Source organism: Diplotaxodon limnothrissa, linkage group LG4 (assembly GCF_057381915.1).
Source record: "Diplotaxodon limnothrissa isolate DT_005_m linkage group LG4, D_limnothrissa_male_GT1.1, whole genome shotgun sequence".
Lineage (NCBI taxonomy): Eukaryota > Metazoa > Chordata > Actinopteri > Cichliformes > Cichlidae > Diplotaxodon > Diplotaxodon limnothrissa.
This window is the reverse complement of record NC_140599.1, coordinates 29,668,080-29,692,726: the sequence shown is the minus strand read 5'-3', so window position 1 is coordinate 29,692,726 and position 24,647 is coordinate 29,668,080. Positions and strand designations below refer to the sequence as shown.

At 40.8% G+C, this 24,647-nt stretch overlaps 1 protein-coding gene across 1 annotated transcript; it reads right to left on the bottom strand.

Annotated features, from left to right (window-relative positions):
* Positions 1-3,293: 3,293 nt before the first annotated feature.
* Positions 3,294-23,212, bottom strand: map3k3 (mitogen-activated protein kinase kinase kinase 3). Its single transcript, XM_085351820.1, has 17 exons — positions 21,811-23,212; positions 16,673-16,762; positions 16,079-16,200; positions 13,210-13,250; positions 12,671-12,770; positions 12,127-12,240; positions 11,775-11,895; positions 10,998-11,131; positions 10,544-10,617; positions 10,281-10,348; positions 9,797-9,892; positions 9,484-9,645; positions 8,609-8,757; positions 7,267-7,398; positions 6,598-6,727; positions 6,267-6,444; positions 3,294-5,054 (listed from the first exon to the last, which is right to left on the bottom strand). Exons 2-17 carry the CDS (start codon positions 16,674-16,676, stop codon positions 4,826-4,828), a joined length of 1,854 nt encoding a protein of 617 aa, XP_085207946.1. The 5' UTR covers positions 16,677-16,762; positions 21,811-23,212; the 3' UTR covers positions 3,294-4,825.
* Between the last annotated feature and the right edge of the window lie 1,435 nt (positions 23,213-24,647).

The following is a 24,647-nucleotide window of genomic DNA, read 5'->3' as shown; positions in this document are numbered from 1 at the left end:
TTCATAGATCCAGCACAAGAAGACCATCTCATCTGCAGGACTTACAAAAAGAAGGGGTGTGGGGCAGAATCTTAAAACTGAAATGATCTCAGGCCAAGGTCAAACTGCAGCCAGCTAGGTTTGACTGCTCTGGCATTTTGCGTCCAGAAACCCCAGTGTGAACCTCTCAGCTACCATTCTTCAACCTGGCTGATGTCTGAATGTACATGGCCACATACCAAACTGAATCCTGACCAACAAGCTGGAAATACAACTATCTCAGCCCCACCTTCATCACTACATCAAGGACAGACAGGGTTTAAATTAAGGGATAGGCCTTAATCAAAGCTAGGTGCTTTGGGTTTAAAAAAAAAAGTGTTACACCCACAAAATGATGTCCTGCAACAAATTAAACAAGATGAATTTAACCTTTCTGCATTAATCCTTGTGAACATGAGACTTGCATCCCCCAACGACTATGCAGGTGGGGAGAGTGCTTGATTGTGTCCCTCACACCCCTGCTGCACTTGTTTGGTCAGGACAAATTATACTTTTTAGTGACTTTGCATAATTCCCTGCATAGTTGAGCCAACTCAGACACTGATATTGTTAGGAATATTAAAAAACAACAACATAATTTAATGCAGATTTTATTTATGCCTAAAACTAGGCGTATTTCTTGTCTGTAAACTGATCCTCATGGTGCAGTATAGTTTTCATTTTACTCCTTGTCCTTCTTGAGAGAAATTATTGTACATGAGATTACTATGAACCTACCATATCTATACATTTACCTGGTGTGCAGGGCTCTTGGCTGATTAACTGAGACTTGTGGAGGGAAAATAAGTAGATTTAATTTTCTGCCATTATACAAAAATGGTTCTTTCCTTTATATAAAAACATCCTGTTATAAGTTAAATATTAAAAACATATAAAATTCTTAAACCTACTTCCAATTTTCCCTACTAGTCACATATAATACAGGGGCACTGAGCTCCTTTAATTTATATGCTTAATTAAATCCCATCTAAGGAGTGTGTGGAGCGTGCCTGTCTGTCTGAATCTCCTACTTGCTTCATTCAGCTTCAACGGTGGGAAGGTTTTCATACTTTGATTATTTCCGTAACACCCCCCCCCAAAAAAAAGAGGACTAATTGGGGAAAATAAATGAAAACACCTGTTCTTGTGCAATAAACAAAGGATCTGAGCACTCTCCCACTGCTGGTACTGACTGTAGGCTGGTGCCGATGGAGACTTGACAGTTAAAAACAACACAGCTGAATGCTTGGGTTCTACTGAAGCTGCAAGGCCTTATGGGAAAAGGGTTTTAATGAAAATCAGGGGGGCTTAACTGGGACAGACTGAACAGCAAAATGACTCAGCACCACTAGGTCCAAACAGAGCGTAGCCACAAAGAAGACGTCAGAGAGACGGGGTTTAGAGCCCAAGCTCCAGTCTGCCTGTCAGCAGGAATGCTGGGGGCCCAAATACACACAGATAGCTCTGCTTACCCTACACATCACATAATGAGGATGGCACTCAGATAACAACCCAAGCTTCACTTGATTATACTCAGGTCAGAAAATCATTAACATGTCAGAATTTACAGCCTCATTAAAGACAAGAAAGAGAGGGCACGCTAGAGTTTTTGTTGGATAAGCGTTAACATCATCAGCTCACAGTAATAATCCTAACCTTCAGATATTTAGAGGCCTCGTTCTCCATGTTTAACAAGTTGCAAATACTAGTTACTAAGTTATCTAGCAGACAGAGATGTCATTAGTTTAGCAAAGTATTTTGATAGGATGAGAATACTACAGGATGTGCTTTGACAAACAGTTTTGAACCAATTAAAACCAATGATAATGGTTTCCTTATGGATAATCTATGCAGCACATTTGTGGTAAAATGATTAGTTGAAACAAAAGAAAAGAAAGCTGTCATTTACCCTAAAATCTCACTCTACACTATAATCCCATTCTCAAAAAAAAGTGAAAAGACAATAAAAACAAAGCCTCTCAAAAGTAAGGGAATGTCTATATGACACCAGTTCACGAAAAAAAAAAAAGACCCTTTGTTCGATACAGTCTGTTTATCCATCTCACAGGCGGACACGGCCTGTAGAAATCTCTTCTTCCTGTGTCTGCCTCCTGCTTTCCCTCATGAGAGGAATGAAAGAGCCAAACGAGAGGAAGAAACAGAGCGAGGGAGGGAGAGAAAAGAAAAACGAGCGCATCAATCAAGTAGCTTCTTATTGCCAACAATGAGCTCAGTCTCCTGTGTCCCTTCATTTACAGGACTCACTGGGTTTGGACAGGCTCGTCCTCCCACGCATATAAATACACTGATAACAATTAGACAACATATTTAAAAACTATTTATTTGTTTTTGAGACAGGGAAGGACATATATACAGTATATATTTATATATAACATACTATTCTTTTCTTGCTGTAAAATAAATTTGATACATTAGACTTTGCACTGCAAGTCTTGTCATGATACATATAATACATTTACATATATTGATTTCTACCAGCTAGTCTGTATTCATTTGATCATCCTAGGGTCCTTAATTTCTTTAAAACTGCATCACTTAAAACACATTTTAGCTGCCTTTAGCATGTAGCAGCCCCATAGAAATAGTTTTCTATTACAGTTACGGCAGTAGCAAGCTTATTGCCCAGAAAAATCATTTAATACTGGACTCGTCTGAACCCTGGGATAAACAAAGTCGTCATCTGGGTTGAACAGCGAACTCTGACATTCAGCGCTGGCTCTGATCCTGTTTGTCTTTGGCTCACACACCACTTAATTATGCTTTAATAACACTGAGTTCACAGAAAAATATTCCTAGAAATTTCTTTTGTAAGTTAAACCCCTAAAGGTTTCATTCATGTGTCTCCTAGATGAGTCAAAACAGTATGGCCAATCATGCAAATTTTCCATAACCTGTCAGGTAATACTGCCTTCAAAATGTATAGCTAAGGATGTGTGGAAACATTTTTCTGCACTGGAACAAAAACCAGGCAGCCTGAGTTCGTTTTCCATCCATTTTTCATTTATAAACCCCATTTCTGAAATGTCTGCAAAACCAGTTGCTTTCAATGAGTCACTTTTAACAAAACTAAGTCCTCAAAGTATCATTAGCTTTGACAGAGTCTGAATATAAAAAATATATTTAAACATATATACCTATAAACATCTAACTGGAGTGGACATGGGGATATAAATACAAGTGAAAGAATTTTCACATTTGAAGTTAAACAAACCAAAACATCACAAACATTCCTTTTATAGAAAAGTGCATCTGATTTAAATTGATCTTTACGCTAAAGCTTCTCAGTCAGGGAGGTCTGGGCCAGACACACGTGAACACGAAGAAGGCCCATCACATTAAGGCCTTTAGTTTGACTTTTCAAACAATAAAAAGCGTCATCTGATTTACTTTTATACATACAAGGTTAGTTTATCTACTCCTGCTCTGAGCTACAGCAGGAGGATGTCTGACAGAAAAATTAGTTACTACGAGGTGAAGTTCCACCCTAAACATCCCTTAAACTGTTTATTACATTATTCAGCTCAGTCCCCAGACTGTATTGAAACGCACTGATTTTCTGAATTTACCTGAATGCATTAAGACGGCCTGAAAGAGTAGATATTGTTCTTCTACCTGAAAACTAACTGTTAGAAAAATCTCTCTTAGATCAGGCTAAGCACCTGCATTGCTCCTGTTTGCACCTCTCACACATGAAAACTAGTTTCAAGTGAAAGAGCGAAGCATGTCAAAAAAACAAAACACCTGGCAATCGTTGAAAAGTTTGCTTCAGAAATGTAGTTTCTCAAAATTAAACTTGAGTAAAAAACTAACTAATTTAAACTAATTGGTCAAGTTGGGAGTAACGTGCGTTTCTTACTTTAGCCGCACACGACAACTCTTTGGCAGTTACAAAGTCTTGATTTCTACTTCATGTTTTAAAAAGATTTTTCTTATATATTCTGTTCAAAGACTGCAGGATGACTATTTTCCAGATAAACTAATGTTAGATCCATTCAAATGCAATAAACAGAAAAACAAATGACCCTCATAGTTGTGGAGGATCATCGTCTATTCAAGATAATATCATCAGGCTTTGTGTATTTGTGTCCTATCATGATGTTATCCAAATTTCCTATCTTCCCTTTTACCAAGATAACTAAACCATCCTAAAACATCTTAATTTTAAAGGGGTAAAAACTGAAAAAGTGCATCACAAATAGCTTAAAAAAGAGAGATTTCTTTGTCTCAGAAAGATGGAGATGGACAAGATGGGGAAAACAGAACAGCGATCCTGTCCATTTAGCGACACTGTGGTTCAGCTTACACTTTCGGCTCACTGTAGCTTTAAAATGAGCCTAAGCTGCATGTTTAGATTTAAATACTTAAGGATATCTGGTATTTCTCATAACTGCACAAGTGAATGTAAACATGGGAGCTGATGCAACTGGTGCTTGAGCCTTAACTACATCATTCTGCCTTTGGAGTGCATCATTTGGTGTGTGTGACTGTGTGAGCTTGAATCTATCAAGCTACTTAATCTGTGTTTTGTTCCCCCCTTGTGGAGACTCTTGTAAGAGCACATACTGGCATTTCTAAGGCTTCGTGTTGACTGCCATGGTCAGTGTTGTTTGTGTTCTTTGGATGTGCTTGTGAGAAATCTTCTTTGAAGTATCTGAGTCCTGGAAGAAGCTCAGTGCCCTTAACACTGACATCTCAGTCATCTCTATGTCTGGATTTCTGGGATCTTAAGGAAGCTGCACATGCTGCTGAGGCTACTCTGTGGTTCAGTTCAGAAACCACGCAGGTCTCAACACAGTATCTGGGAGAAAGGGTGTCTGAGCAGCTCCTCAGCACTGGGCCTGTGTTTGGCTTCCACAAAAATGCTGCGGATGAAGTCCCGTGCCTGGTCGGACGTGTGCGAGGGCAGAAGCGGGTTGGTGGGCTGGGTGGCAATCTTGAATATCGCTGCCATGGCCTCATATTCAGCCCACGGTGGCTTTTCTGTCAGCATTTCGACCACTGTGCAACCAAGACTCCTACAAAAGACATACACAATAAATGTAACTTTAATATGACTTACAGTGGAGTCTCAAAACAAGTTGAAACAAATACCACATTTTTTCTGTGCGACTCACTCCTAAAGCCTTACAGGAATGTGTTTGGTGGAAACTTCGACACACACTGTCTGCAGATGGCCTCTGCCACCTATCTGGGAGCATTACTCTCCTTCCAGCACAAACTGAAAACCTGGAACATACCAACTTCTGTAATGACCTGTTTGACTGGCCTTCAGCCAATCACATCACTCGCCTGGTGGGTCACCACCCAATTAGACTGCATGAGGGAATGTGGTCTGCTGTGTGTGGGAGTGTAGTAGAAAGTGGGTTTCATACAGCAGGCTCCTCACTCAGTGTTTTCTTTTGAGAGAACATTGTTACTCCTGCTTACCAAGTAATAGCCTGGTATTTTCACACGTCTCAGCCTCCCCATTCCCTCATTGTGTGATCCTAATTTCATCTTCAAGTGTTTCTGCCCAATAAACTTAGCAGTTTGTTACTTCAATCAAGGTGCTTCATGTGTTTGTTTCACTCTCACACAAGTTTCCAGCACCAATCGCAACAACAAACACCCGATTATTAGTGAATAAAGACTGCTGGTGATCTCATTCACTACTGCAGCTACTGCAGGAGCATATCTTAGCTGTCACTGGGACAGAGGGGGTACATCCTGGACAAGTTGCCAGTCTACTGAAGGATTTGGGTAAAGATACATCTGTATGTAAAATAAGATTTCCGTGACCTGACAACATTAAACCTTGCTTTTTTTACTCTATGTTTAATGTGTAAGTTGATTTGTTAACTGAGAGACACAAAAAACTGAAGTAGAGAATGCTTCATGTATGGATGTTGCTGTAAAGAAGCAGTGTACCAAAAGAATAAAGCAAGGAGGCATAAAAAGATGTACTCAAAGTGCAGTCCTTGAGTAAATGCACAGATTAAGAATATAGTTCTTGTAGTTTTAGTCATTATTTTGTGCCCCATCTAACGCATCCATGTCAACACCAAAACCTGTACCACCATCATGCATTTGTATCAGTTCCATAGTTTCTACTAAGCCTCTCTCTCTTTCTAGCAAATAAACTGTATGTCAGCAAGCCTTTTGAAACGGTGCAGAGGTCAACTTCAGTTTAACACACCGCCTTGATCAACTTGGACAAAACTAAACTGAAGTGGATCTTTTGGTCTTACCAGACATCAGCTTTCCTTCCGTAGCCCTCTCCACTGATCACCTCCGGACTCATCCAGTAGGGGGTGCCGGTTACAGAGCGTATGCCGGTGCCAGACATGCAGATGGTCTGGAGCCTTTTGCTGGCACCAAAATCTCCAAGCTTCACGTTTCCCGCTGAATCCCGCAGGATGTTGGCACCTGAAAGCCACAGTTGATATGAAACATGCAAAATATTACATGTCAATAATCATCATCCACACGCAGTAAGAACCAAGCATCTCATTATAAAATACTAAACGTTTTCTTTCTGCAGAGCATGATGTTTCAGTATCTGCAGTTTAACAGGAATACCTTTGATGTCCCTGTGTACAATCATGTTGCTGTGCAGATAGGACATGCCTTCCAGTATCTGCCTTGTGTACTTGCGGGTGACATTTTCTGTCAGGGCCCCATAGGCCTTCAGCTGATCTTTGACAGAACCCTGACAGGAAGAAATCACAGGTTTTACATGGTAACGCCTTAAAACAACAGCTTAACAAGTCAGAGATAGTGAATGCAATAAAGAGTAAAGACAATGAGCTAAGAAATCAAGTTAAAAAGCTGAAGATGACAGAAGAATGAAAAGGAAACAAACATGTGTTTCTCAGCCAGTTATTCAATAACAAACAACTGCATATGAGTAAAGAAAAACATTATTTTACTTTCCCCGCTTAAGTAAAATCACACATTGTCACTTTCTGTCACTAGTTTCTAGAATAGTTAAAAAACAAAAAACTGCCCAGTTACTGTGAGCTACAGTGGTCAAATCGCTTTACTGAATAAAAAAATATGTTTATATTGTCAACACAGCAATGCAAAACATTAACTCGTGGACATTTGTGTCTTTGTTGCCCTCGTGCGACTGGTTTCAGTCCTACATGCAATGGAAATGAACACACAGCCTGCGATTGAGCAAATGATTATCATGAAAACAATCACTGCTCTGCCTGAATCTGTAAAATGAGAGCTGCTGAGACTCACCCCCGGCATGTACTCCATGAAAATAGTGAGAGTTTTCTCATTGTGATCCCTCAAACAACCGTAGTACTGAACAATGCGCTCGTGATGTAGGTTTTTCAGCAGCTGGATTTCGCACTCTAAAGCGCTGACCTCCTGCACAGAACAGTGAACACAGGGAAAATTAAAAACTGAAGAAAGGGCAACAAATAACAGAAAATCTATAATTTTTCAACATCTTTGCATTTTTATGGATTTGCAAATTGCACAATGTGGATTTCAGCTACAGCTAATTCCCGCCCCAGACCCTGTTATATCAGTTAGCATTACACAGTCATCATAAACAAATGCAGCCATAAACAAATGCTACTTTTTCTTTACTGCATGTGAAGTCAAGCCAAAAGTGGAAACTAATGCAGGGAGTCAATAAAAGCCAACAGCACAGTTCCCTAAAAGTAGTTCCTGTGTTTACTTCAGAGAATTAGGCCACAGCAGAGAGAGAGAGACAGAGAGAAAGGAAGAGTAGGAACTCAGAGGGACACAAACTAATCCCCAGGTCCCAGCACTGAAGCTGCTTTAACAGAAGCAAATACTGAATCACATTTGCTACAAGCAGGAGGTGGGAGTGGGGGTGTGAAGGGGTAACAAGAGGTCAATGCAATGCTGACCCATCGCCCCTCCGTCACCACTGCAATATCTGGCTGCTCTCAGATACAGGAAGTGACAGTGCGTGTTTTCTCTGTGGCAGACAGGAAAAGAAATTAAAATGGGGAAGAGGGGGGTTGATGGTGGAAGGACAACTTCTACGATGCATTCCACTTTTAGTTTGTTGATTTTCCTTCCAGCAGGCTTTTATTTTTGTCTCGGGGGATAAAATAAAATTGGAAGCTTGAATCCAGAGCCGTAGCTAAACTGTGGATGTTGGTTGATTTATTAATCCCATGCTCAGCTATTCCTGCTAACAATCTACATTCCAGCATAATGACCCGAACAGATTATCGTATGAAGTCACACTTGGCACATTTTCAGCTGGACATTGGTCCCGACTCATGACTTGTCAGTAATGTGCAACCTTGAGTTTGACATTAAAAAAAACAAGAAGAAAAAAACGATTTCATCATTCATGAGATATACAGTAAAAAGAGGATGTGATGTAACCTTCTGACAAACAATTTTAATGTACAAGCAAAAGCAAAAGTTTGCAAATATACAACATGTGAGCATGACAAGAAAGTCACCGTGGAAATAAGAGTACCAGGGAGAGAAATAGTGAGAACACCCACACACGTGAAAAAAAAAAAAAAAAATTCTGCTTATGAAGGTATGCATAACCATCCGTGTCAATGAATATCTCCTAGCTCCTCACCTTACTGGTCTCAGGACTGTCAGGATCAAACTGGACTTGCTTGGCAGCCAGCTCTCTCCCAGTATCTACATCATAACACAGGTAAACCTGACCAAACGCGCCCTGGCCCAGAAGCTTCCCTCGGCGCCACGTCACCGGAGCACTGGGCGCTGAAAACAAACAGACAAAAAACAAAAAACAAAACATTTGTTGGTTGTTGTTTTATGTATCCATTCATTCTCTTCCACTTATCCTTTTCAGGGTCGCACGGGGCTGGAGCCTTTCCCAGCTGTCTTAGGGCGAGAGGCAGCGTACACCCTGAACAGGTCGCCAATCTGTCGCAGGGTTAACACATATACACACCTCATACTCACATTCACACCTATGGGCAATTTAGATTTTCCAATTAACCTATCCCCACTAACTGCATGTCTTTGGACTGTGGGAGGAAGCCGGAGTACTCAGAGAGAACCCACACAAACACGGGAAGAACATGCAAACTAAACAGACAGAAAGACGCCAGCCTAATGGTGGAATTGATCTCAGGACTGTTACACAACTTCCTTAAATGGTCATTTCCAGTTACAATTTCAAATCCAGTCTTTAAGGCAGACTTGGCTCCAAGTACCCGGAGTTAAAATTGTCATTTGACCGAACTTCCTGTCAAATTTAGTTACAAGTTTCATTTACCGACACTATAATTTTGCTCCCGTGGGTGATTTTATGAAGAGGATGAAATCAAATGGTTTTTTCTTTATGATGCAGTATAACAGGAACTATCATGATTGAGATAAGCTTCAGCTGAAAAAAATAATTAGCGCTGTTGACTCATTTATTCACCTCTGTCACAAGCACTGCGTATGAAGTTTTTTATTAAAAAGTTGTGTTTTACTCACACTTATGGGGAACAGAACGATCCTGGGGGCGTAGCCTGCCTTGTGCGTCGACCTGCTGCCAGCTGCCCAGACTCTCCTCACTGCCGTTAAGTGACCGTCTTGAGGGCACTAGAGTGAAAAGGTTCCCCTGAGGGCGACGAATCCGTGGAAACGTTCGGCGACCTTGAGGAGAACAGGAAAGAGTGCGGCTGATTCTAATATAACATTGTGAATGGTGAGACTAAGGAAGGCTATACTACAGATGGAGGCAGTAGGAAAAAATTTTTACCTACTTGAAAAATGCTACATATATAGTAGATATCATTAATCTCACCTTCACTGTTGTCCTTATAAGGGAGGGACACAAGGTACCTTCGAGGAAAGGTGCCTCCCTTCCCTGCAACCCTGTCATACACATGATTCTCCCGATCTGAAAACAAACACCCAGAGTGTCATAGCTCAGCAGGAAGCTGCAGTTGAACAACAGTTTAGTTAGCTGCACGGTGTCACGTACCATTAAATTTAGCTTCTTTGATACTCTATTTTGTAGCTTGTACTTACAAAAAATGCTGTTCATGTAAGCTTGCAGTCAGTTTACATTATCACTGACAAGAAAACACTGATTAACAAAAGTAGATAACAGATAAATTATTATTAAATGATTATATTGTGTATAATATAATCTTTACCCAACTTGTCTTCAGGGCTTTAAAGACATACTAAGGTATTGACTGAATGCACACATTGTATGTCTTATTACATGAGTGCTGTAATCATCTTTCTATATAGGTAATGGAGATACTTGGCTTGGCTGTTACCTGAGCACTCTTGACGATTATCAGGGTAACTCTTGGCTCTGTGCATGCGAGACTTCCTCAGTGAGGGGCTGTGAAAGAGGAGCGGGAAGGATGAAGACTGAGGTATGTTCAGAAGCCTTCCCATAATGAGCTAAGCATTTCATCAGCAAAACATTGCATTTATTTTATTTTCCAAATACCAGTAGTTGAAATGTAATGGAGAAGCTCCTGGTAGGAGGCATCAGTGTTAGTTTTACATTTAGCAGGCAGAGCCTGTTTGTCACCTGTCTGAGTTGCTGTCCAGAGACTGGCAGCTTCCAGAAATTGAGTTCTCTGCACTGCTCCAGGGATCCAGCACCTGCACAGGGCACAATGGAAAATTCAGAGTGTCCGTTTTTATGCGCGTGTGGTTTGCGTACACACAGGACTATGTTTTTGAAAACTTTCATTTTCTGTAGAACAGCTGCACTGGAAAATGGAGATGAGCAAATCTGGGGAATTCACCGAGCACTTAGTTCAGCTTTTTATTCCCAAACTTAATTTGAACTTCTTAGGAACATGTTTACAAAATCTCATCATGTCAGCCTCACAGCCCATTAAAAACCAAAGTCGGAAAAGATCTTAATTGAATCTCATAGGTAAACAAATCTTAAAAGTCGTAATCACAAAGACACAAGATCCATATGATTTCTATTATAAGTTTTCTTTTCCCCCATTATGAATAAAGAGATGGCTCACGCATTGATCGCTGGTTTCTGGGATGAACTCTCCCTCACTGTTTATGCTGGTGTATGAACCTTGGCGGGCAATCCTCTGCTGGCGTTCAGGGACGTAGCCAGGAGGTGGGGAACTACGCCCTGTGTTCTGAGAACCTGGAATCAGTCAGAAATGATGTGTATTAGCAAGTTACATGTTTGCCTGATTTTAAAAATTGTTAGGCTCTGTTCCTCTCAACTGAAACTAATTTTTATTTTCCTGTACACATGAAAGTCGGACATGTTGCTGTTGAGACTACAGTCAAAAAACTCGATGACACATCCATGTTGTAATTTTGGGGGTTTTCTTCTTGCTGACCAACAAAGATAAGGCAACAATGAGAACTAGTTTCAGCATTTAAACTTGTTATGATGCAAAGCTCTCAAGCCTTCTAGGAGCTACTTTGACCCCTCCTCTTCTAGAGGGGGAAAAAAAAAATAAATCCTAAAACAGACCACTGGTCCGCCACACTAATAGCATTCTGTAATCTGATTGGCTGCTGTCCAGCAGGCATCGTCTAGTGATGGTGAACAGGAAAAGGAAGAGGACCCATTGCAACAAGGGGAAGCAAAAGAAACACCAGTACAAGAGAGTAAAATAAGACAGGCAAGGAAATCAAGGCACAACAAAAATATCCATAACTGATAATTCAGTAACTCTCAGGAGATATAATCCAGTTCAAGTCAATCAGATCTCTTTTTTTCTCAAATGAGTAAAATTGTGAAGAACTTTAAATAGACCAGAAATCACAGTATTTACCAGTTGATAGGTGACGCCCCCTGGGCTCGGAGCTTTGGTACACTGTGCTCACATCTCCAGTGGAGTGGGAGGATTTGATCCTCACCTGCTTACATGGCACGTGGTGGGAAGGAGAGGACGCCTGTAGTTTGGGAAAAGATAGGAGAACAGAAGATGTGAACAATGCTTTAACACATTTAACAATTTCCTCATGTCATCAAACCAGTTAGTGTCGGTAAATCAGGAACTTGGGTATTTCAGAACATGGCGCTGTGGTGGAGAAATGGTAGTGATGCAACTGTATGCTGTAAATGCACGCCCCTGTGTGTGTGTGTGTGTGTGTGTGTGTGTGTGTGTGTGTCTTGAGTCTTACATTGCTGTGCTCCTGAGTGAGAAGCAGTATCCTGATGCTCTTCATGTTGGAGCTCCGGTCTAGTAAGTCGATTGCCTTGTCAAGGTCATCCTGTCCTCGCAGAGGAATGGACAACTGCCAAGAAACCAGACAACAAAAAGAACACACACATTCAAAATGACATGGAAACAAATTCTTGCCAACATTTACAAGCATACACAGGCTGCTGTTCAAATGTAAAATGCACGAACATTAAATCAACACAGAAAACAGACATGCAGGAAGGCACAATTGAGCGAATGAGAATTGGAAAGTTGATAACGGATGATCCATTACTCATGTTTCCATTTACCAAATTACTTGCCCTTCCTCAAAAGAGGATTTACAACTACTATTTAAGAACATAACATCTTAAGATTTAAAGTACAATTTCCTGCATCTTTTACTTGACTCTGAACATGTCTCGACTCAACGATCCGTCAAATTCTTGAGGAAGGAGCAGCTGTGGGTGGGTGGTTGGGTGAAGGGGGCGGGGGGGGGGGGGGGGCACAGTATAACACTTTACCTCATTGTTCATATAATGCAGGTCTAGCTGCTGGCCAAAGACCGTCTTGACTTTCTGCTGAATTTCCTCAAACTGTACAGGTCGTCCAAAGACCAGGATCCTGCAAAAAGAAAAGCAGCAATGAATCATCCAGACAAAGGAATTATGAAAGATTTACACCAGTTGGTAAAGAAACTGCATTAAATTACGTGCACACATGCAAACAAAATACACAAGCTGATGTTTTGAGTGTGTGCAGATTTTTCTATGTACACCTTGCATATTTGTGGTTTATGTTGGCAGTCGCTGGCTAACCACAGTCCTTTCCCCTTCTCTTCTCCAGCTCACATACCAGTCTGAATGAAGTGTGTGTCAGACTGTGAGAAGTGCTCTTTCATGAACTGGAACATGTGACAACAGCTGCATGCCTAAGTGAATGTGTTTATGTCTCCTCCATAAGTTATTAGTCCCTCTCACTTGCATATGAACGTATACTACTGGAAAGCACGATAGCCACACATTCACAACATGCATGTTAATGCAAACCACGCCAAACTCACCTCCTCTCTCCTGAGAACTCAAACTTTATCCTGACGTCGTCCTGAAAGAAAGCAGAAATAGCAAGCTCAAAGAGTGCTAATACAGTAATGTACAAAAGTCTCAAGTAACTTCTCATTTCTTTATATTTTGCTTTCCAGGAGCCAGATTTTCTGGCAATTTTTTAAAAAGTGAGCAGTGGTTTGCTAATCTTAATGCAAGTCTTTAAAAGATTTTCTTTTGGAGATTGACTGCTTTTTCACTCATTATTTAGACCAGTTGTCGTTGTACCTGAACCTTTTCAGAGAAATGTTGTTTTACTCAAAGTTGTATCTACACATAACTAACAACTTAGGAAAGAACCTATTTTAAATTGCGTCTTCTGATTCTTTGTTACTAGCGGCCCGGTGGAAAAGCACATAATTATTTCTTGTTTCTTTACTGAATCTATGTAAAATGCCAATGAGAACAAAGTTTAAGCCCTAAACAGTATTCTTACACCAGTAAGATGATTCGCGAAGAGCTATATGCTGCACACTTGGCATATCTTATGCAGTGTGTCCTTAAAATTTTAAGGAAACTAGACAAGCAGAACAAAAATTAGGTGGCAAAGATTCGGATGAGTCATGTCTTTAAGAAATAAGAAAAAGAAATCAAATTTAGACCTGACACAGGCCTTTGCATTTTGTCCTCCAATTGATCCATCTACTGTTCACTGAACCCTGATCAGAAATGGTCTTAGTGAATAGCTGTCAAGAAGCCATTCTTAAGGAAGGGAAACAGGGAGAAAAGCCTGAGGTGTGCCAGACTCCACGAGAACTGGAGTGAAAATCAGTGGCAACAGGTCTTACAGAGTGATCAATACAAATTCCAAATTTTTGGTTCAAATCGTCAGTACGTGCGTCAAATGACGTCAGAAAAAAGGGCCAAGAATGAGTGTCTACAGCCATCTGTAAACCACAATTAAGGCTCTGTCTGGTTTGGGGCTGCAGCTAGTGGTGTTGGAAATCTTGTCAAAACTGATGGAATTATGCATGAAAAAACATACTGTCAGATTTTGATCCACCATGCAATACCATCTAGAAAGTGTGTGATAATATCCCCAAACACACTTCCAAAGCATATAGGTATAGAAAAAAAACACAATGAAACTCCAGCAGTCATGGATTGGCCTCCTCAAATGATAGATCGTATTATTACTGAAGTGGCGTGGAATCAGACAGAAGGCAACAAAAGGCAGCCAACATCCTAAGAATGTCCCTCAAGACGTCTGTAAAATTATTGCTGAAGATTCATTAAGTAAATTACAAGAAGGCTTGCCTAAGAGAGTTCAGGCTGCACTGAGGAGTAGTGGTGATCATACCAATTAGACTTCACCTGTGGGTCTCACACAAAGCCGAGCCAATGTGTACCTCTTTCATTTCTTAGAGAACTTGCACTCGTAACAACTGCAAATAAAGTTACCGAGATTACATGGATAGCCAAGCAGAGAGAGAATTTCTTGTTATAATTCTACAGGAAACAAACTTATTCACCTTCTTGTAGAGTTACATGAGGAGATTGCTTCCTGACTGACCATCAGAAAACATGAAGCTACAGCCAGGATCCGACTGGAAACGGAGAGATCAGCTAACATGGTCCTGTCCAAAGGTAACAAACTGCACCTACCACCAGCTCTAAATCTTACCAACTAAGTTATTTCCCATTGCTTTCATTTGGACAAAAAACAAAAAAAACAAAGTGTAATACTGGAAATTGAGGACAAAACTACAGCTTAGGATTCAGGATGCTGACCATTAACCCATGAACAGCAACAACCCGGGTCAAATTTAACTTGGATGTATTTTTCTCTTTTAAATATTGTCATATCACTACTATTACTATCCCCCACAATTTGCATTATTATATCCCGGGCAAAGATTCTTCAAACAGCCCACGTAAAACTGTGAAATGAGGAAGAATTTGTTTCTACTACTTGTGAACTTTTCCATTCTACCTTTGGACAAAACTAGGGTCCTTGCTCCCTAGTGTCCAATTTCTTTTGTAAACTTGTCAGGTGCTCACATAAGCTTTATATATACACACACACTGTACAGATAAAAGTGAAGTATGTATATCAATCTTTAGATGCAACTTTTGCAGGAATGGGAACGAGTTTTATTTCCCAGAACGTTGCTTTGGGCAAACACCAAGATTAAATTTTAGGTGGGCCAAGTGCCACTTTTTCTTTTTTCTTTTTTAGAAAAGCTAAAAAATTATTTGACAAATTGGTGGTGACTTTGGAAATTCATGTAATTTTGCTAAAACTATGTACCATGTGCGTCAGGAGAAATACTAAAAGCATCAAAAAATTTTGCCAAATAGTCCTGGACACTTACACTGAGCTCTATTAAAGAAGTTTTCTCTAATAAAAATTCTTTGCTTGACACATTTGTCCCCCCTGATCTCTAGACTCGGGGTTTTAAATTGAATTATAGAACAATTTATGTTTATTATGTTATGATTATGTTTATTAAACTCATTTCTCACTACACGACTTAGAGAAAATATAGTCCTTCAAAACACAACATTACAACGGATTCATTTAAGACACAACAACTGAGGAAGCAGCTTATGAAGACAAACAAATTTATAGGGTTTAACCTTTGTTTAGACCTGTTTCTAAAGGGTCTTGCCTAATAAATGACAACTTTATGTCTTCAGAACTGCATTGCAAAACTCACCTTATGTGTTTTTAGACTCACAAAATCTTGATGTTGTGTATTCATATTGGATCAGCATGTTTTGTTTTTGATTTGTAAGATTTTAAGTTCTTCAGTTTCATTAATTTTCTGAAATTTTAGATAATTAATTCTTACTTTATAGCCAAATTGCGATGGACTGATGCTGTACCTGTCTGTTGGCCTGTGCTGGTGTTTTGGGTTTACCGCTGTCATGAGACAACACAGGCTGCCGCCGCGTCATCTGGAGAGCAACGAGGTCCTTCATTATAGAGTGGAGAGCCTGCCTCTCATCTACAGGGGAAAATAGGTTGGCAAAAAGCAGACAATTAGACAGTGGATTAACAAATGAGTGGTGTGAGCACGGCACAAAGTGAAAGACATATGAGCTCTGCACTAAAAGGTGTGAAAAGACAATCAGTCATCTTTAATTGCAGCTTTATTGAAACTATCCTGTGACTGAGTATTGGAGGCTTGAAAGAAGTACTTTGTTTTTGATAGCCTTATTCCCACATTTGATCTCAGGGCAAGTTCTGTCTTGTCTGGAAAAGCTCACGAAAGAAAAATATTCCCCTTGTATAGCTTGGACAGACATCATACAGCCCTGGGGCTGAACCAGACCCCTATCTCCAGAATGCTGAAAACCAGTCCTCTTCACCTGACTGTCTGGAGAAGCAAGTCGCACCAGCTATGCCCTCGGGGATGGTGATTGGTGTGTTTGTGTCTGTTTTTAATGTTGTTTAGAAAACGATACTCTAAGACTTACTCATTGTGGCGTTGTTTGTGATCGAGGTCTACAAACCAGTCTTCGGAAACTTGCAGGGTTGCCTCTGCTGTGCCAACCAACTCCCAGAGCCTTTAGTGGTAAACACAGAAATCAATTAGTTATGAGAATAAAGCATGCAATAATTGAGGTAAGAACAGATAAGACAAAGGGCATCATTAAAAACTTGCACTACCTTACTGGTAAATGTTATTGGAGACAATAGAAAAAAAAAGGAATCGCAGAATAAGACCAGAACGCTGGCATGACAAAGAACTTGTTATATTGTACCCGTCTTATATGAAATTACAGTAATGAAATTACACATTAGTGTTTAATGTGTTTCAGAGAATCTCTTTTTCATTTACAACACAAATCTCTTCTCATTCCTTGCAGGCACGTAACTGAACCCTGCAGACCACAGACCTAAAGAGTTTTTCTGACTGCAAGGCTAGGCGAATGAGAAAGTGTGCAGTGCATGTGAGAATGTGTATTGTGAGTTTGCCCATGAGAAAGAATGACAGTTGGAAACGGCTGAAATTCAAGCTGCCCTGGCAGTGATTATTCTGGCTTTGTTCATAAGGGAAAAATGTTCTTTGTGAGGAGTTTTCTGCTGTTTCAAGTAATTACCAGCTTTAAACAGCCTCCTTTGCACGAGCTGCAAAACTCAAAGTTGGTTGTGTCATAACTCCATTGTTGATGTTAACAAGGCAATATTATCAGCCCTGCTCAAGGCGTCAACAGCATTATAAACTGAGGCATTTCCTTCAATGGAGAGGGTTTCCCTCATATTTGTACCAATAAACCATGGAATTTAAACTAATTCGGCAAAGGCAAATACAAAGCACTTTAGAGTTTCTTGAGACTTTGAGGTCTCAACACAAACTTCGTTTTCACAAATGCCCCAAATAATGAGTAAATATTGTTCAGTCAACCAGATACAAGTGACTCACTGCCAGCAACTACAGTTTAAAACAGCTGTTCCCCCAGAAATGCACCGACTTGTTTCTCACCCAGTTCTGATACCTCAATGTAATATCTGGTGATATTATGTAGAAACTGTGTACCACACAGCACCCTTAGGAAGATGTTTATGACCAGAAACTTGAACCCACACTTGACACATGCTTTATTTTTCTTGAAATATACTGCAGAAAATCAATCCCTCTACACAAATTCTATCATTAGCTGCTGAGTAAGTCTTGAAAACTAAGGACTGGTTTGATTTAGAATATAGCTGTGACTAAAAAAACCCCAGTCAAAGAAGGTCAGACAAGAAGCTGAACAGTGTCTGAGTCTGGAGCCAACAGCAGAGGCTGTCCGTCTGTATTCTGTAGTCAAAGGCTGTCTTAAAGGAAAACAAGAACTCGAGAAACTCTACTGTACATGAAATAAGCAGCATCGGCACCTGAGGCAACTCATTGACTTTGTGGCTTTCTGGGTAATAATCACCCACAGGAATGCAGGGCATGTCCGTCTGTGGTCGCCGGAGCGTTGCCACATTGCTTTCAAGCTTATGCTACTCTCAAGTTGCCCTGCCAACGGTGAAGGTGCCAAATAGTTTTGTCCTGCAGTCCTTGAACTTGTTTATAGCATCTAATTCCAAAGTAAATAACACTGAATTTATGCAGCGTGTATTTCTCACTGCTGCATTAGTGTACAGACACTTGAGGTAACATAGAGCAATTACCTCATGCATTACCTAAAAAAATGTGTGAGAAAGAGAACAGTCAACACAGTATTTAGAAACAAAACCTCAACTCAAGTGGTCCTTATGGTCAACAGCACAACAACAAGCTTCTCTGTCAAGTCCCCAAGCTACCCTCATCTCTCTCTTGCTTCTCCTGATTTTAATTACCTCCCAAGTGGAATTCGGGGAATTCAATGGAGAGTAAAGCTGCACTGTACCAGTCCAGTCAGCTGTGCCTGCTTTATTTTCCTTGTATCGCATTTCCAGGACTAGCAGGATTTACATGGATTTTCCTCCACCCTCTCTTCTCTGTCTGCTTTAAGAGGTGTTTAGTCTGAGGCTGTTTTTCTCAGCCACAGTCCCCTGTCTCAAGCCCGTGATGCATTAGGACTGAGGGCTTCGCAGCAAAATCCCATGGCCTGATGTCTGTCCTGTTTCAGGTGCACATGTGCTTTTCATTTAGTGCAACCCACCACATTTAAATATTGCAATCTCAACAAAGAGCTTGTGCTTGTGTTGGCTACGTGAAGTCTTAGAACGTCCTCTGTAGTGTTTTCACACATGGAAATACACTGAAAGTCAAAGCTTATGTACAATGTACATCAAAATGTTCATTGTGCATGTTAATATGAAAACCACCGAAAAAGATTTAAAGACAGAAAGCTGGCACCTTCTGTTGCATTCATGGATAGGCTTGCAAAAGTGTTGTGAATAAAGACAACTTTGTTTTAAAGCTAATATACTACTGTATATTAGCTTTAAAACAAAGTTGTCTTAGTAGCAGGAGTTGGCAATCAAAGTCAGATGTATCCAGCAAATGGGCCCATTGCTTACTCCTCAATACAAATGTGACAAAAATTAAACTCTAACCAGGATGGCGTGGGGAATAGCCTATAGTGAGCTCTGTTCTAGGTTCATAGTTGCATTTAAACCTAGCCTTTCAAAGCATCCTCTAATATGTCTCCTCTCAATACTTCATCATGCAAAATATTGCAGTTAGTAAGCAATTGCATCACTCATTATCAATTCTCTCTTTTCCTTTAAATAGTAACATGAAGTCATTCAAGGTTAGTTTTCAACAGTAGTTGTTAAGAAAACAAACTTACATCTGCAGATACACAAACGTTACTGTGTATCTGGAAGTTCTGACACAGAAGTCCTGACTTATCGTCCATAAAACAGATTTATGCTTTTATATGCCCATAACTAATCTGGCCCAAAGACTTCCCGTATTGACTTAAGTTAAGATAAACTCTGTCACACTTAAATTTAGACCTTTGAATATTGTCAAACGACTATACTTGAGTGTAGGTGTTCATTGCCATCTCAGACTTCACTGACACACTCTCTTTCCTGTGCTGCTCTGGAATTCAGATCAATAAAAATAACTGCACAGTGGAGCTTTGGGTACAAGTTATTAATTTAGCTGTTGAGTTGATTTTTGTTCAGTTGTTTTATTTAATTTTACCTGCAGAAGGGGGTATGCTGCAAAATAGTACAGCCACCCCCCCCTTCCATGAATTGCCACCTTATCATGATGGAGGGGTTTGTGTGCACACATGATCCCAGGAGCTATGTTGTTGAGTGCTATTTGCCCCTGGTATGGTCTCCCAAAGCAAATTGGTCCTGTTTGAGGGGCCAAACTAAGAGTGATTCACAAGATGAAGGAAAAACAAACAAACAAACAAAAAGGGGCATGGATACCCTGGGATAGGGTTACTGGGGTCCCACCCTGGAGTCAATCGCTGGTTGGGGGTTAAGTTTGGGAGGAAGGGGGCAATCCACAGCAGTGATTTGGTCAGGCGGATTGACTTTGTGATTGTTTTTGTTATCAGACCATCTGCCTGTTGCAGTTTGTGTTGGACACTCAGGTAAAGAGATGAGCAGAGCTGTAAACTGATCACCACCTGGCTATAAGTTAAAACAGGTGGTGGTAGAAGATGCTGGACAGACTTGGCGTACCCCAAACGTATAGTGAAAAACACGGGTCTGAGAGTCTGGGGAGGCAATGAAGCAAGACTTTCGGTCTCACTTGGCAATTATGGCAAACTGTCAGGTGACTCAGGAAGGGGAAGCAGCTTCCTGCTCACGCTGTTTACAATGGGGATGGGGTTCTGCTGACCTCAATAGAGGATATAGTCACTTCTCAAGCCCACTGATACACCTTCTGCAGTAGAAGCAAAGTCTGGGGACAAGGAGGGGTGACTGGCCCATTACTGTGACTGATTTTGAAGTAGTCAAAAGCTCTTTAGTGGTCGAGCCCCTGGGGTGGATTAAATTTGCCCCGAGTTCTTTAAGACTCTGAACTTGTGGCTGTCTCGTTTGACATGCTTCTGCAGCATCACTTGGAAGTTTAGGATGATGCTTCTGGCCCTTTGTTGCAGATTCTGTTCATAACTTTTATGGACAGAATTTTTAAGGCATAGCCACATGGCAGAGGGCTTCAGCTTTGGCAACCTCAGGATCACGTCTCCGCTCTTTGCAGATGATGTGGTTTTTCCGTACTAATCAGGCAGTGATCTCCAGCGTAACATGGGTTGGTTTGCAAGCAAGTGTTAAGTAGCTGGAATGAGAACCAGCACCTCCAGGTTTGAATCCATGAACCTCAGCCAGAAAAGGGTGGATTGCTGACTCCAAGCCAGGGACGAGTTACTGCCTGATGCTCTCCCTTATTGAAAAGATGAGGAGCTCAGTGATTTGGGAGGGACTCACATCAGAGCCACTACTCTACTATTGATAAAAGCCAGTTGAGGCGGTTTGGGCATCTAACTAGAATTCCTCCAAGTCCTGTGCTAGGAAGGTTTTTTTGAGCCAAACTGGGAGAAGGCTCCAGGGTAGAAAAAGCACACACTGGAGAGATAATGTCTTGGCTGACTTGGAAATGTCTCAGCAGTCCCCCAGATGAGATGGAGTGCCCACGCAACCCGAACCGGATAGATACAGAAAATGGAACAGAATGGAATGACACACATGCTTGAGGAAGATAAGCTATTAAATTTTGTAAGCACAGCTGTTATATATTCACTATGGAATATGAATTTAATTTTTTTTCTCAATTAAAAAGGTGGAAAGCTGAATGGCATTTTCAACCCTGACTGATTAAGACAAGAGATCACACACAAATCATTTTAGAAAATACTACAACTACAATCAATATTCATTTTCAATTCCCTCCAGCTTTTTATACCGTCAATTTCTTAGACTTTATTCAACTAATTCAGCAAAACAAATAATTTCCAGGACATAGCCTATTCAATAATAATAATAACAATAACAACAACAATAATAATAATAAACCCGACCCACGTAAATAATTAGAAAAGTTTACATTTCTGTTTTTGGCAGACAGATATAAAAAATATTTCAAATATATACATTTTTTCCCTGTCGCATGAACACAGCGCATAATTTACACCTGTCACTACTCTCAGGTGTAGCTCACAACCCTCACCTGTAGAGTCGGCAGGTCAGGTCAGGTCAGGTCAGGACCGAGGTTCTCCCGCGTACAGCCGACTGGTCACCGTAGTCTAGCGGCAGGAATGACGCAGTAGGTCCAGCTGTTGTTAACGTCCATTAGTGTCCTCGGTCAGACCAACACACCAAAGAGTGTGAGTGACTGTAAAGGTGCCATCGGCGGGGCTGACCCCCCCAGGTACCGGGGCTTGTCTTCTTTAACGGAAAGTTAGATCACACACACAAACCGATTCTTTCCAGGTTGTAAAAACAAGCACGGTCACAAGAGGCAGCTGTAAGCCTCACAGAGAAAATGTTCCGATGGGAAAACCTACATCAAACAGCTCCAGCTGTGGCCCAGAGGCAAACTTTTGCGCCGTTGTAGCCTCGGATCCTTGGAAAACTTAAATTTCCAAAACATCTTTAGAAGTCACACTAAAAATCGATGAATTTAGAAATGTATTCAGAGCCGTGTCCCATTACAGTGTTAAATACGAACAAAAGCTGCCAAACCAAAGTGTAACAGTAACCGTATGGCCTGTATGAAATCCATTTGTGGGTAGCAGCTCGCCAGAGGAAAGACCGTACGATTTCCGTGATTCTGATGGCCTCTCTTCCTGCTAAGTTTGCAGATTTTCCTCGACCGTGGTTCCAGGTTTAAATCCACAATATTCTAGGCAGAAGATGTTTTTTATTCTCATTGTTGCATTGAACATAACTGCATCGCATTGCAACGTGATTGATGATATAACATAATCGGGGAAGAATACACGAAGGCCTATCTGGCCTATAAAAATGTGCAGATTAATTTAATTGAGATAGCACCGTTCTGGGTTCAGACTTAAAAATAACAGACTATTGGGACATTGGCAGAAAAAAGTACTACATTTGAGTTTATTATATACTTTAACCAGATGCGTTATGTCATGCGAAGCCAAGTAAGATAAAGTCCATCGATGTTTAAACTTCGCAGGGCTGCAGACTCTAAAATTGTAGATCCTGGAGTATTCATATAAACAGCAAAGTGATATTTAAAAAATAAACAAAAAAACGTACATTAGACGAGCTCGGTCTGTTTTTAGCGACAGTAACAAAGATGTCGTTTGTTGAAAGGAACCAGCGGTCATCCACAACTTTTCCGAACCAAAACAAAGCAAGAAATAATCTTCAGCTGAATACGTCAAACTTCCTGACAGAAAAAATATCGCCACCGGAACCAGCTTTTATGCTTCCAAGAAGTCAAGAAAACGGCTCGAAAAGGTTGTATCCATGTTTCCCAGATGCTTCACTGTCCGGCATCCAAACGCAAGTAATAACGATGATTTAATCCCGGGGGGATTTCTGACTCCTAAACTATCTAAATTAGACCCGAGCAGCCGCGGGGACGCGCTGTTACTCGGTGGAAGTCTTCTTTCTGGAGCGCGCACAATATTATTGGAGGGGCGGACCAGCTGTGACGTCGTGAAGCGTTTGCTGCCGTGAAAAAGAGTTGGGAAATCCGAAATTCACAGCTTTTAATTTAACAGTCCTCATCCGTCTAAGAAGTCATCCAATGTTTCCTTTAAGATTGAACAATAACGTGCATTCCCTGATTGAATTTAAATGACACGTTAGAATAATCTAACGTGAAGTATTTGAAGTCAAGTATTTTCATTTTATTTTTGTTTCAGCAGTACTGGACCTGGAGCGAGTGGAATACTTATGTAAAAAGGTCAACGGGTTGTACTTTATTATATCATAGGATTATTGTTGCATGTATTTGAAACATTTATTGCGCAGTGTAATGCAACAATTATACCATATATGCAATTTATCTAAAAGAAGCAGAAACACGCTCGCGCGCGGGCGCGCGCGCGCGCACACACACACACACACACACACACACACACCAGTCAAAGGTTTGGACACACACAATCCATCACTCTCCTTCTTGGTCAAATAGCCCTTACCGACCTGGAGGTGTGTTTGGGGTCATTTTCCTGTTGAAAAATAACTAACTAAATGCAAACCGGATGGGATGGCATGTCGCTGCAGGATGCTGTGGTAGCCATGCTGGTTCAGTGTGTCTTCAATTTTGAATAGATCCCCAACAGTGTTACCAGCAAAGTCCCCCCACACCATCATATTGCCTTCACAGTGGGGACCATGCATGTAGAGACCATCCGTTCACCTTTTCTGCGTTGCACAAAGACACTGTGGGTGGAACCAAAGATCTCAAATTTAGACTCATCAGACCAAAGCACAGATTTCCACTGGTCTAATGTCCATTCCTTGTCTTTCTTGGCCCAAACAAATCTCTTTGTTTGTCGATTTTCCTTAGTAGTGGTTTCTTAGCAGCTAAGTGACCATAAAGCCCTGATTTGCACGGTCTCCTCTAAACAGTTGATGGAGAGATCTGTCTGCTGCTGGAACTCTGTGTGGCATTTATCTGGTCTGTAATCTGAGGTGCTGTTAACTTGTGATTTCTGAGGCTGGTGACTCGGATGAATTTATTCTCAGCAGCAGAGATGACTCTTAGTCTTCCTTTCCTGGGCTGGTCCTCATGTGAATCAGTTTCAACGTAGTGCTTGATGGTTTTTGCCACTGGACTTGGGGACACATTCAAAGTTTTACCAATTTTCCAGAGTGATTGACCTTCAGTTCTTAGAGTAATGATGGACTATCGCTTCTCTTTACTTAGCTGATTGGTTCTTGCCATAATATGAATTCTAACAGTTGTCAAATAGAGCTGTCAGCTGTGTATTAACCTGACTTCTGCACAACACAACTGATGATCCCAACCCCATTAAGAAGGCAAGAAATTCCACAAATAAACCCTGACAAGGCCCACCTGTG

Bases quoted from the DNA above. Each gene is read 5' to 3' on its own strand.
- map3k3 (XM_085351820.1), bottom strand. The intron at 13,251-16,078 runs GTACAGCATCAG...GCTTTCTTTCAG, and splicing joins CAGCACAGGCCAACAGACAG to GACGACGTCAGGATAAAGTT. The intron at 10,618-10,997 runs GTGAGCCATCTC...TGCCCTGTGCAG, and splicing joins CAGAAACCAGCGATCAATGC to GTGCTGGATCCCTGGAGCAG.